Source organism: Chaetodon trifascialis, chromosome 11 (genome assembly GCF_039877785.1).
Source record: "Chaetodon trifascialis isolate fChaTrf1 chromosome 11, fChaTrf1.hap1, whole genome shotgun sequence".
Taxonomy (NCBI): Eukaryota; Metazoa; Chordata; class Actinopteri; order Chaetodontiformes; family Chaetodontidae; genus Chaetodon; species Chaetodon trifascialis.
In genome coordinates this window covers 32,521-50,705 of record NC_092066.1, presented here as the reverse complement: position 1 = coordinate 50,705, position 18,185 = coordinate 32,521, and the positions used below count along the sequence as shown (strand labels likewise).

The following is an 18,185-nucleotide window of genomic DNA, read 5'->3' as shown; positions in this document are numbered from 1 at the left end:
GTTGCGCCATTTCATTGTCTTGTGTTTGATGCTCCGCGAGGAGTGAGATGAGAAACAGAAAGTGAGCGCTGCAGCAAGCGAAGAAATCGTCGATAAAACAGGGAAAGTCAGCTCAGTATGGAGTTTTTTGGATTTTATAAGTCGGACCGTCGTCAGACCAATGTGGTCTGTAACTTATGCAAGACTGTCGTCCCCACCAAGACCAGTAACACCACAAACTTATTGAACCAGCTTAGCCGCGCTCACTCTTTGGAGCGCAGCCGTATTCGCCAATGTCCGCCAACCGCAGCCCACCGACAAGCAGCTGACCGCCATGCAGAGGTATCTGCTTCAGTGCCTGATGACAAATCATCTAAAAGGCACGAAGACGTAACGGAGGCAGCGGCATCTCATACAGCTAAAGACACGCTTCACTGAGCACTGAGGAGAAGCCAGCTTACAAACAGCTCTTACAAGTTTACGTGCTGTGTTTCCAAAACACTGCACATATCTGAAAACATTTTATTCAGCAGAAGGTGAATCAGCTCGTGAACTTTCTGCACTAAACCTGCAGAAAAAAAGTTCTCAGGTTTCTCTGTTTACATTTTTACACTTTTATTTGCATTTATTATTTGAGTGTTTTCCATGGTTGTGTTGACATTTCCTTTCCTTTCTGCCTTGATAGCTGAGGGATTATAATCAGAGGAAGATTCAATTTAAAATAAAAATGTTTAAACTGAATGTATTTTTCTCCTGGTCCTTATTTTTAATAGGTAATAAAAAATACCAATAATTATCATTATCGACCGACATATAACACAGTTTTCAGCCATATCGGCCAGCCCTAGTACTACGTATGAAAATGTTTGCAATTCCTAAACCCTTCCTCCAATTTTGATGGAAATATCCTCAAATTAAAGCTTAAGTCTGCACTTCAATTTCATCTCAGTTATTTCATTTCAAATCCATTGTGGTAGCATACAGGGCCAAAATTATGAAAATCGTCTCACTGTCCAAATATTTCTGGACCTAAGTGGACAAGATTCAATATTCAATTCAATTCATCCATCCATCCATCCATCCATTATCTATACCGCCTATCCCTTTCGGGGTTGCGGGGGGCTGGAGCCTATCCCAGCTACAATGGGCGAGAGGCGGGGTACACCCTGAACCGGTCGCCAGCCGATTGCAGGACCAATTCAATTCAATATTCCTTAATTTGTCCCGCGAGGGGAAATTCCAAATGGAAGATTATAAGAATACTGTTGAACATGAGTCAAATATGCATAATAAATACAGTGTTTGCAGTATTGCAAAGCAGAAAAAACTATAAAACAGTAAAAATTGTGTAATATTGCACAACATGTAATGGATGTGTGTATGGTAGTAAAGAAATAGTAAATAAATAAATTAGTATAACACAGTGCTGTATTAAATGATGTTGACAGTTAAAATGTTAGATGATGCTGGTGTTAAACCGTCTGACAGCTGTTGGAATGGAGGACCTGCAGTAGTGTTCTATCACACACTGTGGATGCATCAGCCTGTTGCTGAAGGGGCTGTTTAAAGCCCCCACTGTCTCATGCAGGGGGTGGAACTGTGAATATATAATTTGCAATTTTTATGTAAGTGGATGTTTTGGTAATAGAGGGCAATTGAGACTGTATGAATAATTGAACTATTAACTGGCCTGTGGGAAGAGACTGTTTATTGTGGATATTTTTTGTGCACAGCTTTGTAGCACCAACCAGAGCGGAGAAGTTGGAACAGGTTGTGTCCAGAGGCGTGATGGGTATTCAGTGATGTTTTCCACCTTTCTTCTGACTCTGAATGCACTGACCTGAGTGTTTTAATGTGTAAATAATGTGAGCTGCTGACACTTTTCCATCCTACTTGTGCAGTGTGATCCAGGATTTGATCTGGCACTATATTTTTTTAATATGGATCTCAGGTCATACCGGAACAAAGGGCTAAAATTCAAGTAAAGTCATAAGTCACTGGTGTTAAAGTCGAGTTTTTATCTCTTAAGTCTTTTTTTATTTTTCATTTTCATATGAAGGAACATTTCCTAGTTAATTAAGTATGTATGTGGTATGTGGGTGTGTGTATGTTTGTGTGTGTGGGTATGTATGTCGGTCCGTATGTCTATGTATGTGCGTGAGTGTGTATGTAATTGTGTATCTATGTGTATATTTGGGGGGGTGGGGGGGTTGGAGGTTTCGGGTTATCAAAGTGTTTTGTATTGTTTTGTTTTTGTTTTTACCCTTTGTGAGGCACTCTGTGTTACTGCATTGTATGAAAAGTGCCATAGAAATAAAGTTGATTTGATTTGATTTGATTAAAAACAAATAGTGAAGTGTGGCTGTCTTTGAAACCGTCTTTAAAACCAGCATTTACTAACACAGCACTAGGTCTGACACCTGCTCTGATGACGTAAGAATTTAGCATGTTTTACATCACTTCCTGTTGTTTACTGGACAGGGCAGTCAGAAAGTGAACCCAAAAATAGCACATACATAATCTGCTCCACCTGTACACAAACACCTTCAGATGACCTGCTGAGAGACATGTTGACTTTACTTGACCTCAACATTTTTACATGTAAACTGACTGTTTGCTCACACTGATGGAAAATGCTGCTACACCTATCCTACCTACCCTTCTATCATTATGATAGCAAACAGGAGGTTGACTGAAACAATCCAATCAGCGGACGGAGTGTTGTCGCTAAACCCCGCCCCTCCCCTCCAACACACACACACACACACACACACACACACACACACACACACACACACACACACACACACACACACACACACTCACACACACCTCCCCCTTCTGTCAGGACGTCTCTCTCTCTCGCTGTTAATCCGTCTCTCTCTCTCTCTCTCTCTCTCTCTCTCTCTCTCTCTCTCTCTCTCTCTCATACAGACATCATGGCGGAAATCAAAACTGGAATCTTCGCTAAAAACGTGCAGAAACGACTGAACCGCGCGCAGGAAAAGGTAAGAGCTTACGGTTATGATGATGTGATGGAGGATGAGGATGAGGATGAGGAAAGAGGTGGCGGTGAAGGACAGATGGTGGAGGACTGGGGTATATGAATGTGCAGCTGGTTGGAGGCTGCAGGCCTGTAGAGCGTCTGATATTATTCGCGTCTTTTCCGGGTTTTACGTTATTTTATTCTTTTGATTATCAGCTGTTGATCCGCGCAGACAGACTGACGTCATGTTTCCAAAATCTGCTCAAAAAATCATCAGAAACTGAGGGAGAGCGTCTTGATTGGCTGAAGCAGACCGACGGCGGATTAGCATTGACTCTAACGCTCATAATGACGTCACATTTGCGGTGAAATATGTGACGTGTGTATTTCATGTTTAAAACAAGTGACTGCCAGGAGGTGTTTCCTGCTCCAAGGTCGGCAGAAGGGGAGGCGGGGATGCCCTCTCTGTGACGTGATGGCGTCATCTCTGACGCCAGATCAGCTACCTGCACGTTAGGTTATTTATAGGAGAGGGCTGCTGCACTGCTGATGGTACACCGTATTCTGTGACCTGAACAGGATTTTCAGGGTTAAATTTAGAAATATTCTCTTATTCTGATTGGACAGTGAGGACTGTCCATGGTGCTGAAATATTCCCTGGGTCTTCAGGTTTGCATCTCAGCAGTAACCAGGCAAAGTCCTCGGTCACATAGTATTGGTGTTTTGGAAATTTCACTACACGTCTCAATGAATCTTAGAGGCATTATCTCACTCAGGCATTTTTCATATTCAGCTTCTTTGTTAATCTGAGTTAGTGTTGGTGTCTGTCTTTGAGCAGATCACCTGATAGAGTTACATTACACAGACACACTTGAATTATGGCTGAACAGCTATCTGTATGGACAGACAGCCAAGCAACGACATCACAGGAAGGTGACATTTGATGAGTCCATACAGGACAGAAGAGTTTTGCTTCAGCTGAACCAGCCAACATCTGTCACACTGTGAATCCTGAAATGCAACCCAGACTGTGAGTCTATTAAATATTAAACACATAGCAGTCACTGTGAGCTGAGCTACATCACTGCTTAGGTTTAGTTTGTATTTCTGTCTCTCTGCTTGTTTCTGATGTGAAGGAACTCAAACAAACCTCCTGTCTCTTCAAAACACAGTCAAATGTAAAACTGGCATTATGTTCATTCAAACAACCATTATCAACATTTTAGTTGCTGTTTACTTCCTGTCCACAGCACAACAGCTGCTTTCAGACCTTTTAATACAGAAAACAACTAAATTGTTATTGTTATTGGTGTTTTCAGATGGTGTTTTTTTTTTTTATTAGTGCTGTCAATCGATTCAAATATTTAATCGTGATTAATCTCATGAATGTCATAGTTAACTCGGGTTTAATCGCAAATTAATCACACATTTTTATCTATTCTAAATGTCCCACTAATTATCATTTTAATACTCTCATCAACATGGAAAAGTGGACGGGCTTGCTTTGTGCAAATGTTTTTTTATTGAAAACAACAACATGTAGTGTTATATTTCACACTAACATTCTCACTTTGAGCAGTCGTTCACATTTGAATGAATCAAATCTCACACAATTTAACACCGTCAATAAACAGATGACAAAAAAAAAAAAAAAACTTGGTTACGAAAAAGCACCTTCAGCAGCCCTTTCTAAGGGATCAAAACAGGGTGATACAACATAAAGTTACAAAGGTCACATCATTGTAAACTAGGACTCAGCCTATAGTGCAGTTGGCTTAAACTTTCCTTTCTTAAGTTTCCTTTAAACTTAATAGCATCCATATGCCTCTGTCGAAAACCATCCATTGTCGCCTGGTTTTGACAAGGATGAGGCGGAGAATTCGCATTTGCTGTGTGTTTGGCCCTGAAGTGGTATTTCAGACTGGATGTGCTGCAGTGATAACTCAGTTCACACCGACAACACACACAGAAAACTTCGGTCTTGTCAGTTGACCCATCTGGCAGCTTTTTGAAAACTAAACTTTCCATTCAGAATCTTGTTTGCATCCATTTCGGCGTTTTGCGCTTGACATCCACACAAACTGCTAGCCAACTGTTTTTACAGCTAGTGACCAAACATGTGCGTGGGGCGTGTCTATTGTTTTGTTTCCGGTTTACAACCAGATCCTGCAGTTTTTGTTACATTACTAGCAGTGGCCACAGCTTATAAAAAACTACAAGTTCACTAGGTTACAAAGAGCGTTAATCTCGGGATAAAAAAATGACGTTGTTAAAATTGATTTGTGTTAATGCGTTAATAATGCGATATTTTTGACAGCACTAGTTTTTATCTTAAACTCAGTGACGTGTATGTCGACAATGCTTAATATTTCTAATAATAATAAAAGTGGTGAGACAGGATAAAACATAAAATATTTTAGGACTGAGGCAAGTAAAATCAGATGCTTACAATAAAAGCAAATGAAAAGGATTAACATCCCCAACAACAAAGACAACAACAATAATGATAAATAAACAGATGAGACGTGTCAGGAAAAAACAGTCGTGGTAGCATTAATAATAGGTTTTTGAGGAATGATTTAAAAGATGTCAGTATCCTGCAACCTCAGATCCTCAGGCCGTTCTTTTCCAGGTTTCAGGTCTTAAGACCAAGACCAAGATGCCGCCACGGACGGCTGTCTCGGTGTGTTGGTACGTGTTGTTTTGTTTTGTGTGTTAAATCTGTTTTTTGTGACGGTACCCAGTGTCTTTCACCAGAGATGAGCTCATGAACATCAGGGGAAGATTTATTTCCTAATTTTCTGCTGCCAACAGTGGAAATTTTGGACATTCTGGTCAAAGGTGTGCTCACCTTTGCTCACACAGTGAAACACCAGAGGAGAGGAAAACGGGCTGGTGCGCCTCCGCCAGCGCGGAATACGCACAGCGTTACCGGGTATATTTCTCTATAACGTGTGTTCACTGTCCAACAAACTGGAGGAACTGCAACTACTGTTGGGTAGAAACAGGGACTTTTCTTCATCTGCAGTTTTGAGTGTGGTTGGTGTAATGACGTGATAGTGATCCACCAGCACTGTTCTTCTCACCTGGAATGTTTTATCATTAACTGTAAGGCTTTTTATTCACTCTGTGAGTTCGCTTCATTCGTTCTGGTCGGCGTTTACATCCCGCCGCAGGCCAACGTGCAGGATGCATAGCGCATGTTCGCAGACCAGATAATGCATGTGGAGCGGACCAACCCGGACTCCTTAGTTATTGTCCTTGGCGGCTTTAACAAAGGTAACCTCACTCACGAACTCCCTAAATACAGACAGTTTATTAATTGCCCGACCAGAGAGGAGAATATTCTGGATCACTGTTACACCACTGTCAGGGATGCTTATCACGCCGTCCCCCGCGCTGCAATGGGCCACTCTGACCACGTCATGGTCCACCTGATTCCTGCGCACAGGCTGGAACTAAAGCTCTGCAAACCTGTAGTGAGGACATCAAGGAAGTGGACCAGTGAGGCTGTGGAGGATCTTCAGGTGTGTTTGGACTCTACTGACTGGGACGTGTTCAGGACTGCTACCAACAGTCTGGATGAGTACACGGAGGCTGTGACGTCCTACATCAGCTTCTGTGAGGACTGCTGTGTTCCATCACACACCAGGGTGAGTTACAACAAGGACAAACCCTGGTTCACAGCCAAACTCAGACAGCTAAGGTTGGCAAAGGAAGAGGCCTTCAGGAGTGTGGACAAAGACAGATTCAAAGAGGCGAAGTACAAGTTTAGCAAGGCGGTGAAAGAGGCTTAACGACTGCACTCTGAGAAGCTCCAACACCACTTCTCAGCTAATGACTCTGCGTCTGTCTGGAAAGGGCTCAGGCAGATCACCAACTACAAGCCTAAAGCCCCCCCCCCACTCCATCAACGATCGATGCCTAGCCAACGACCTGAACGAGTTCTACTGCCGTTTTGAAAGACAATGGGACAGTCCAGCAACCATCCTCCACGACATCTCCCAACAGCTCCAGCTCCAGTCACCTCCACCAATGGCCACCTTAAAGCCCCCCCCCCCCCCCCCCCCCACCTCAGTGACGACTCTTTTCAGGGGGACGTCAGCAAACTCTTCAGGAGACAGAACCCCTGGAAAGCAGCTGGACCGGATTCTGTCTCCCCATCTGCCTTGAAGCTCAGTGCTGATCAGCTGTCTCCAGTGTTCACAGGCATTTTTAACACCTCATTGGAGACATGTCACATGCCAGCCTGCTTCAAGTCCTCAACCATCATCCCAGTTCCCAAGAAGCCAAGGACCACAGGACTTAACGACTTCAGACCAGTCGCCCTGACCTGTGGTCATCACCAACCCTCTCCTGGACCCCCTGCAGTTTGCCTACAGAGCCAACAGGTCTGTAGACGTCAACTTGGCCCTCCACTTCATCCTCCAGCACCTGGACTCCACAGGAACCTACGCTAGGATCCTGTCTGTGGATTTCAGCTTTGCTTTTAATACCATAATCCCAACTCTGCTTCAGGAGAAGCTCTTGCAGCTGAGCGTGCCTGACTCCACCTGCAGGTGGATTACAGACTTCCTGTCTGACAGGAAACAGTGCGTGAAGCTGGGGAAACACTTCTTTGAAGCAAAGACCATCAGCACCGGATCCCCTCAGGGCTACGTTCTTTCTCCTCTGCTCTTCTCCCTGTACACGAACAGCTGCACCTCCAGTCACCAGTCTGTCAAGCTCCTGAAGTTTGCGGACGACACCACCCTCATCGGACTTATCTCTGATGGCGACGAGTCCGCCTACAGGTGGGAGGTTGACCATCTGGTTACCTGGTGTAACCAGAACAACCTAGAGCTCAACACTCTAAAGACAGTGGAGATGGTTGTGGACTACAGGAAGAACTCAGCCTCACCTGCCCTCATCATCCACTGTGACTCCACTATTGACACTGTGGAGTCCTTCTGCTTCCTGGGAACTATCATCCCCAAGGACCTCAATTGGGAGTCGAACATCAGCTCCCTTATCAAGAAAGCACAGCAGAGGATGTATTTCCCACAGCAGCTGAAGAAATTCAATCTGCCAAAGAGAATCATGGTGCACTTCTACACAGCCATCATTGAGTCCATCCTCACCTCCTCCATCACCATCTGGTATGCTGCTGCCACTGCCAAGGACAAGGGCAGACTGCAGCGTGTCATTAGGTCTGCAGAGAAGGTGATCGACTGCAGTCTCCCTTCTCTCCAGGACCTGGAGGCATGCAGGATAGACTGTGGCTGATCCCTCCCACCCTGGACATAAACTCTATGAGACACTCCCCTCTGGCAGGAGGCTGCGGTCCATCAGGACCAAAACCTCATGCCACAAGAACAGTTTTTTCCCGTCTGCTGTCAGCCTTATTAACAAGGCCCGGAACCCCCCCGACAGTCTTCACACTTCACCTCTGCCCCATCTTGTCACATTGACACTGCCATAACCCTGTGTTACATTAACACTCAGCTTGGACTTATTTCTGAAAAAACAGACTGTTTCCAAAAAAAAAAAAAAACAGACTTGTATATATATATATATTTGGTTTAACCCTGAAAACACTGAATTTGAGTGATCTAAATGAGATGTAATACAAGCATGAATGACTATCTCAAGATCTGGCTACGAGAGAGAAGACCTGATCTTTAAATGCTCCACTGTAAACATTTTTTCAAATGAAAAGTCACATGTGTTGGTTTGTTGACCAAAATAGAGTTTTCCCTGTCACCTTTCACCCAGGTGTCCAGTCACAGTGGAGGAGGGGTGGAACAAATACCACAGAGACCAACTGTCGCATCCTACACTTATAAGTGCTGAACAACAACAATGGTGATAGCCCCGTCTCCTAGAAATTAGGTTAATATTCAATTAATTAGCAAAAGCAAATATATGTCGAGGGAAATTAGGGATTATGATTAAAGCTCATCACCAAATTGCATTTTAGGACATTTTGTTAATTAAGGTACCTGGCAAGTTGCAAAAATATTGATACTGTACATACCAGTAAACATTTTACTGACAACTAGGGCTGGGCGATATGGCTGAAAACTCTATTGCGATTTAAGTGTTTTATATTGGTCGATATCGATAATGATTGATATTTTTTATGACCTATTTAAAATAAGGATCAGGAGAAAAATACATTCAATTTGAATATTTTTATTTTAAATTTAACCTTCCTCTGATTATAATCCCCTCAGCTATCAAGGCAGAAAGGAAATGTCAACACAACCATGGAAAACACTCAAATAATAAATGTAAAAAAAGTGTAAAAATGTAAACAGAGAGAAACCTGAGAACTTTTTTTTTCTGCAGGTTTAGTGCAGAAAGTTCATAAGCTGATTCACCTTCTGGTGAATAAAATGTTTTCAGATATGTGCAGTGTTTTGGAAACATAGCAGAAACTGAGGTAGACTTGACATCTGTAACATGCAAACAAACAAACAAACAAACATGATGACAGCACAGTAACACTGACTGAACTATAAAACCAGCCTAGACATATGAACAACTTCAGTCACTCTTCTTACTCTGAACATACATGAACTGTTCAGTTATATTTTTATTATAAGAGCTGTTTGTAAGCTGGCTTCTCCTCAGTGCTCAGTGAAGCGTGTCTTTAGCTTTATGAGATGCCGCTGCCTCCGTTACGTCTTCGTGCCTTTTAGATGATTTGTCATCAGGCACTGAAGCAGATACCTCTGCATGGTGGTCTGCTGCTTGTGTGGTGGTGCTGCGGTTGCAGATGTTGTTGGACGTTGGCGAATATGGCTGCGCTCCAAAGAGTGAGCGCGGCTATGGTGGTTAAATAAGTTTGTGGTATTACCGGTCTTGGTGGGGACGAAAGTCTTGCATAAGTTACAGACCACATTGGTCTGACTACACTCCGACTTATAAAATCCAAAAAACTCCATACCGGCGAGCTGACTTTCCCTGTTCTATCGACGATTTCTTCGCTCGCTGCAGCGCTCACTTTCTGTTTCTCATCTCACTCCTAGCGGAGCATCAAACACGTGACAACGAGATGGCGCAACCGAACCTGATACTGTTACATGATTGGCATGTTGGCGTGTCTCTCTCACTGATTAGTGATTACTCCCTACGTTGCTCAGTTACGTGAGAGCGAGTGCCTTTGTTCATGCAACCAACCTCGCTTCGCAACTTCAAGTTTCTTCCGACGAAGAAAAAAAATTTATCGAATGCTTTATCGAACGCATTTTATATTGATATTGATGATGTGTCTATTGCGAGACATATCGCTATCATTCTATCGGCCCAGCCCTACTGACAACGCATTTCATTTGTTTTCCACCAAACTAGGCAATCTTGCAGTGCGCTATCCACTTGTAGTGACTACAGTATTATTCTACTTTTTTATAGCTATAGTAAGGCTGTTAATGTTAGGGAGGGTAGGGTTAGCATTGTTGCTCTTTTAATGTCCCAAGTCAGCAGTGACTTAACATTTAACTGAAATCGTGATCCTTCTCTAACCTTTACCAAAGTGCTTTTGTTACCTACCTAACCACAAGCAGTAGTTTGGACATGAACTCTGGATTCTTGTTTCACAGTCCTGCACTTTGTGTGCCCACCATCCACAATGTGAACGCATTACTGTGGCCGCTGCACTGATCCGCCCGTCAGTCTCATGCTCCATTCTTCCCTCACTTGTAAACAGGATCCCAAGATACTTAAACCATGGCCTCGGACTTGGAGGTGCTAATTCTCATCCCAGCTGCTTCACACTCGGCTGCGAACTGCCCCAGTGCATGCTGAAGGTCCTGGCCCGAGGGAGCCAACAAGACATCATCTGTGAAAAGCAGAGACGAAATCTGCTGGCTCCCGACCCAAACCCCCTCCGGCCCCTGGCTGCGCCTAGAAATTCTGTCCATGAAAATGATGAACAGAACCGGTGACAAAGGGCAGCCCTGCCGGAGTCCAACATGCACCGGGAACAGGTCCGACTTACTGCCGGCAATGCGGACCAAGCTCCTGCATCTGGTTGTACAGAGACTGTACAGCCCTCAACAGAGGGTCGAATGCCTTCTCCAAATCCACAAAGCACATGTGGACTGGTTGGGCAAACTCCCATTAACCCTCAAGCACCCTGTGGAGGGTATAGAGCTGGTCCAGTGTTCCACGGCCAGGATGAGAACCGCATTGTTCCTCCTGAATCCGAGGTTCGACTATCAGCCGGATTCTCCTCTCCAGTACCCTGGAATAGACTTTCCCAGGGAGGCTGAAGAGTGTGATCCCCTGATAGTTGGAACACACCCTCCGGTTCCCGTTTTTCAAAAGAGGGACCACCACCCCAGTCTGCCAGTCCAGAGGCACCGTTCCCAACTGCCATGCGATGTTGCAGAGGCGTGTCAACCAAGACAGTCCTACAACATCCAGAGACTTGAGGTACTCAGGGCGGATCTCATCCACCCCCGGTGCCTTGCCACCGAGGAGCTTGCAAACTACCTCAGTGACTTCAGTCCCGGTGATGGATGAATCGACCTCCAAGTCCCCAGTCTCTGCTTCCTCTACAGAAGACATGACAGTGGGATTGAGGAGATCCTTGAAGTATTCCTTCCACTGCCCATAGGCCGAAACAACAGTGAGAGACCTATCCCTGACCCAAAGACGCAGGGAAGCGACCCTCTCACTCAGCGGGGAGAACTCCAACACATGGCGGGTGAGCTGGGGGGCTATAAGCAAGCCCACACCAGCACGCTGCCTCTCACCACGGGCAACTCCAGAGTAGAAGAGAGTCCAGCCTCTCTCAAGGAGTTGGGTTCCAGAGCCCAGACTGTGCGTGGAGTTGAGCCCGACTAGGATCAGTCGCCCTGGACCTCTAGGATCATTCGGGTGCTCAAACTCCTCCACCACGATTAGGTGTCGGTTTCAAGGAGGAGAATTCTGAAAACAATTTAGTAATATACAAATACAATTTCTAGCTAGCAGACAGGGCTGATGAAGGAGAAATTGATACTGCTTTTCTCTTAGCATCCATCTCTACAACAATATCAATATGAAAAATAATGATTGGAAGAAGATTTTTTTTCTCCATGGGTCTATCAGGTGAACAGCAGTAAGATAGTTCTGCAGGTATTCTGTATCACAGCAACCAGCGCATCTCAGCAGAATAAATGCTGAGCTCTCAAGTGCTCCCACCTGCACGGTTGCAGAAGAGCGCATGGCATTGTCAGCTGGAAAAAAACACTGGATGGACGTAGCCCCTAAATGTGTGTTCAGATTCCAAAAAATTTTGCTCTTCAGTCATCGTGACGTAGAATGCAGACGTTTGCAGAGGCAAAGCCCAGCACAGGTATATATCTTCAAAAAGTGCACCAACTTTCTATAAAACAACAGCAGTTGCAAAATTCATGCAGGTTCAGGCCTCACTGAGTCCTTCCAGGACCAGAAGCACAAACACAAGCCCACTACACAAACATTCAGTAACCTGTCTATACCTCACCAATGTGTCACAGTGCAATGGCATATGACAGTACACCATATGCTGATAGATGGCACACAGACAGTGCAGTACCTGATGTTCACCATGAGGGAATGGAAGTGGAAAACATAAAATATGCTGTGAGATACGGACGCAATGCTCACGAACTGTAACAGTCCAGCAGAAGGCAGAGGGGAGAGCGCACAGTTAAAGCACCTCAAATAGCAATCAGTCTGACCTAACAGTCATTACAAATGGTGTCATAGGAAAACCAGAGACATCCTTCAGGGAGAATTTAGAACAGTTATAATTAGAGTAAGTTCACTTTCAAATCAAACATCTCAAGATATGAGTTTATTGTTCTTCCAACTGCATTTCTTACGTTTTGTGACTTAAACATGTCTTAACCTTGTCATGTGATGTGCCTTTTCAGAACACCAAATATTACTTGCACCACTACAGGAAATTACAGATTAACATTTAATATCCAGGGATTCACATTATAGACCCTACCACTGACCACACCCAGGCCAGCTATGTACTAGGTTTCCACTTATGGCGCATTTCCATTACACAGTTCCAGCTCTACACGACTTGGTTCTACTCTACTCTACTCTACTTGGTTTGGTTGAGTTTCCATTACAATTGAGTACTTCATAGTACCTCCTCAACGTAGGCGGGGTCGTCATACCATGGCTGCGCAAAACTGCCATGACGTCAATTTGTACGCGACGCAAACAGAGCCGACAAACAATGGAGGACATCGAGGCGATGTTGTATTTGCTGCTCAGTTTGTGGCTTTTTGTCACACACAAAGCAGAGCAGCCATTTCCCTCGAGTGAGAATAAAGAGTAAAGTCAGCGGTTGCTGTTGCCCGGCGTTACAATGGAGGGGGCAGGATTGTTTTTCCGGTGTTGGACGTCGCAGACCAGTGACGACACTCTCCGGCCAGTCAGTGGCCGACAGGCTGTTGACGTCACACATATAGTATCGCTTCTACTCGCTTGGAACCTCACCAGAGCAGGTACTAAAAATAGTATCGGGTACCAGGTACTATCCCCAATGGAAACACAAAACAACCGGGTAGAGTAGAGTAGAGTCGAGTCGAGCCACGCTAGTGGAAATGTGGCATTAGTCTTGTTCTTTAACTGACTCAGTTCCTATTGGAGCTGAAACATTGTTGGTTGCTAGCATGATCAAGACTCACAGTGGGAAATGTTTAGCAGGTGTGTGCAGGTGACTCAGCTGCAGGAGGAGGCAAAGTCTTAAAGACTTAACTGTCTTTAAAAAGAGATGTACTAAGTGTCTTGTATATTTTTTCAGGTGCTGCAGAAACTGGGAAAAGCAGATGAAACCAAAGATGAACAGTTTGAACAAGTGGTCATCAACTTCAGAAGACAGGAGGTGAGAGACATGTACAGATCACAGTTGTATTTTCTGTGAACCTGACAGAAGACAAACTTTTCAAGAACTACTTCCTCAAACATAAAATGAGAAACATAAACACAGTGGAGGCACTAAGACAACTGAAGACATTATCACGGCAGTTCAGAATAAAACAAAGGGTCCATGATAAAAGCAACAAAAGCTACAATAGGAAGAATAAAGATTAAATAAAAACTATTTCAAAAATATTTCAGGAACCAAGAGGCAGTTAATAGTAGGGATGTCTGGATCATGTTTTTTTGCCCCAGATTCCGAGTCATTTGATTTTGAGTATCTGCCGATACCAAGTCCCGATCCGATACTTCTATAAAACATTATGAAACGAACTAAAAGCAAAGAATAACATCCAGGATGTCCCTTATTTTTATTTTTTTTTACCAATGCCTCTTACATTAACATGTAACATGTATGCACAATTGTGCATGCATGCAATGCAGTGTATTGTAAACTTCTATGAGGTAGCTTGAATTCAGAATCAGAATCAGAAAGCCTTTATTAGTCCCCCGGAGGGGAAATTTCATTTCAGTTGCATCCCGTCCAAGAAACATGAAAAGAACAATGACACATAACATGGGGAGTACAGGAACAGGAGAACTGTGGGTTCTGCACAATCCAGCGATCAGCGCCCCGTTTACTAAGATAAGAAAAAGGAGAACAAGAGGGAGGAAGAGGCAAAAAAAGCAAATCCCAAACTAGACTCCTGTGTGTGTGTGTGTGTGTGGGGGGGGGGGGGGGGGCAAAGTGTGGGATTAGGAAAAAAAACACTTCAGCACACAAGCAATATATTAAGACATTACAACAAACAAACTCAAAGACTTGCACATGTGGGAGCGGGTGAGGGTTTTGGGGGGGTAGGTTTCGCAGCACAGACACAGAGGGGGCATGCACGCAGCCACATTACAGCGCCTGCGACAAGGAAAAGAGGGAGAGGGAGCCACGAAGGCGTTGAGTTTAAGGGGGGTGTGTGTGTTGTATGTGTCTTCGTGTGTGTGGATGTGTAAGCCCATGTACATCATCTCCGCTCAGTCCCAACCCATTGTCTCTTCCGTCTGATGACTGATGACGAAGACACAGCCGTAGCCATGGAGACGACCTCGGAGAGTTCTGATCCAGAAGGGTTAGGGTTACGGGAAGTTCACGGGAGTAGAGGATGTTTGGGGGAGGAGATAGGGCCAGAGCGTCCTGTCTGCATAACATCCAGGAGAGTGGAGAGATACCGACCTTGAGAAGGCCGGTTATCTCAGGGAGCCAATGAAGATAACAATTTGTTTAGGTTAGACCAACACTGCAATTTTCGTCTGCCATGAGTCTTTCTGAGTCTCCCGGTGGCTGTAATTCAAATATATCCAAATTCGGTGGTCAATTTGATCCGAGCCGAGCTGACAACTTCTCCAAGTTGGAATCCACCCTGTGAAGGAGTTCAGAATTCGCATCCAGCCTACGATTTTGATCAAGAATCGCATCCAGTTTGCGACCGATCTCACTTATTGCTTGAGTCAGAGTGTTGACAGCCCTGCACATTCCCTCAACCATGATGGGCAGCCTCTCGGTAGCCAAGTGTCCTGCCATCAATTTCTGAACTTTGCGATAAATCAGGAAGCTGCTAACTCCAGACAGCAGAAAGCCTGTTATCATAAATCCAAATGTGTAGACATCTTCAACATCCTCAACGGAAAGGCTCGACAGACACACGATCCTCCACCTCTCCCAGGAGTCCATCGTGTATCCGGCTGCAAACGTTCCGTCAGGGCAGGAGGGCTCACCTTGACCCAGTCTCTTTGTCGAGAAAATTTGGTCGATTGCATTGAGACACCAGCTAATCGAATCCATGATTTTGGGTTTTCGGAGAGAATGCAGAGAGAGGCTCCAGTAGATCAAAGAGCAGCAGCAGCAGGGCAGATAAGGGCAGGGAGGGAGCAAGAGAAAAAGCGTCCGCCTTCATTGAGAGCCAGAAGAGGAAAAAATTACAGTCTCAAGTCAGAACAGGACACAGAAATAAATTTTCTTCACAGTAGGAATAGTGCAACATTAAGTAAGGGATAATGCCCGACGAGGTGTCCATTATCAGAAATGAATGGACGACGCGGAGGCGTGAACTGTCCGACACGAAGCGTCAGACGCGAATGAATGGACTTCGCTTTTATTTCTGATAATGGACACCTCGAAGGGCATTATCCCACATATACCATGGTCACTTACGAAAGAAATAAATGTTAAATCAATTATTAATACTTAAATGTTGTTTTTTCCGTTAAAATAAAGAGTTTTTCATAAGAAGTGGCTGAGTGGACTATGTAATGTCTCTCATTGTGACGCATTGCCAAGGTAACCGGCTCTGGCCACAGAACATGCAGCTCGGTCGGCCGGAGCTGTTATATTAGACCTAATCAGTGGAGGGAAGTGAGATGATTGCTTAACGTTATGTTACGTGATACAAAGTATCATTTCAGAGGGCGAGTGCACCTCTTACCGCTTGTGTGTGTCCTCTATGGTCTTGCCGTTGTGATAAATAAACTGTGAAACAACGTATGTTAACGTATGTTCTGAGTTTCTGTTGCCCCGGTTACCAACCAGCATTTGAGCCAGCGCAATTGTTCTCGTCGTTCACTTTGAAATATTTCCACACAGCAGACATAAACGCAGCAGCATATCATGCGCCTCAGCTTCAAAACAAACTGCTGCGTGCTGCCATGTTCCGCGCATGCGCTGTTCAATGGTATCTGTCACAGACACAGACCCGGCCTGTAAACGCCGGTAGTTAAGAAATACTATTTTACTCTCATTTATTTTTAATCACTAGCCCATATATTGTAAATGTCATTATAAATAACAATAAATATACATGCAGTCCTGCTGTCACGTGATCGGCCCCAATTTCCGATCACGTGATCAGATCAGGACAACCCTAGTTTGTAGTGCATTAGATTTAGAGCAGTTAGTTCACATGGGATCAATGAATGGTGCACATAATTTTTGTATACCTGTATGTCTGAGTTGAGGGGACAACACAGGATTCAGTGTGGTGGATTGAGCTTGCTGTGTCATCTGTCTGTCAGAAAGAGAAGCTGCTGCTCATCAATGATTTTACTGGCTGCCTTGACAATGTTTCTTAGCTGATTACTGTTTTGGACATTTACATTTCCATATGAACAAATTAGTGAGAAGGTAAGGACTGATTTTGTCATGGATGTGTAGAATAGCAGCATTAACTGTCTGTCAGCACTAAAACCCATAAAAACAGCCTTTCTTGTCCCTTCTTCTTGTCCCTGAGTGTCTCCACCAAAGCTCAGTGTCTTATCAATATACTCTGTGTGCCAAGATACCAGGGGTAACCTTAATCCCTGGTATCTTGGCACACAGAGTAAAAAATATAGCAGAAAAAAGTCTCTGCCCCACCAGGTGGTCCTCAAGGTATGATGCCCTTGCTGCCTTGAGGTACCGTTATGCAGATGTCATGAAAGCTTTAACTAAAATCACCCTCGCCAGCGAAAAACGAGAGGAACGGGATGAAGCTACAGCCCTAAAAAAACAAATGGAAAAGCTTTATTTTCCTAGACGTACAGGAAACAAAAATACTGAAAAACGTGAATGCAGTGTCAAAGATGTTGCAGGCAAAAGATGTCGACATCCAAAAAGCAGTCGGTCTCCTCGAAAACATAATTCAGACCCTCTCTGCATACAGACATGACTTTAACCAGCTCAAGCACACCGCTCAAAATCTTGTGGCAAAATGGGGAGCACAGAGCGAGTTCATGAAAATGCGCAAAAGATGAGTGAAACGCCACTTCGATGAACTCTGTGAAAATAAAAGGCTTAGTGATGGCGAAATCTATTTCAGAATATTTGTCTTCAACACCAGCTTGGACATCATTATCAGCCATCTTCACAGAGATTCATTTCTATGCGTGAAACTAACAAGGTATTCCACGCTATCCACCTGGGCACACTGAACAAAGCGCAGGATGACGTACTTTACCAGGACGCATGGTGCCTCGCGGACCACTACAGCAGGAATTTGACCTCAAGTTTCCACGACCAACTCCTTGCATTCAGAGCCTGCTTTAAATATTTAAATATTTACACTGGGGCCTATCACCATGATGTTACGCCACTGGAATTAAGTCTTAACTTATCTAAACCTGGAATTTTTTTGCCATCTGTGAATAGACCTCAATAGCAAGATCACAGAACTAGAAGCCTCTTGCAGTAGAAAGTGGTGAAACCCCCCCAAACTAACCCTAACCCCCATCTATCTATCTATCTATCTATCTATCTATCTATCTATCTATCTATCTATCTATCTATCTATCTATCTATCTA

At 44.2% G+C, this 18,185-nt stretch overlaps 1 protein-coding gene across 12 annotated transcripts in view; it reads left to right on the top strand.

Moving 5' to 3' along the window:
* Positions 1-2,785: 2,785 nt before the first annotated feature.
* The window catches only part of amph (amphiphysin), a 40,558-nt gene continuing 25,158 nt past the window's right edge, over positions 2,786-18,185 (top strand). For 11 of the 12 annotated variants that reach the window (XM_070975192.1, XM_070975184.1, XM_070975194.1 and 8 more), the window contains exons 1-2: positions 2,804-2,987; positions 13,743-13,823. In XM_070975192.1, the coding sequence (XP_070831293.1) occupies positions 2,919-2,987; positions 13,743-13,823 (150 nt within the window). In that variant the 5' untranslated portion in view covers positions 2,804-2,918. Of the gene's footprint in view, positions 2,988-13,742; positions 13,824-18,185 lie in introns of all 12 variants that reach the window. The other variant, XM_070975191.1, reaches the window with a different exon arrangement.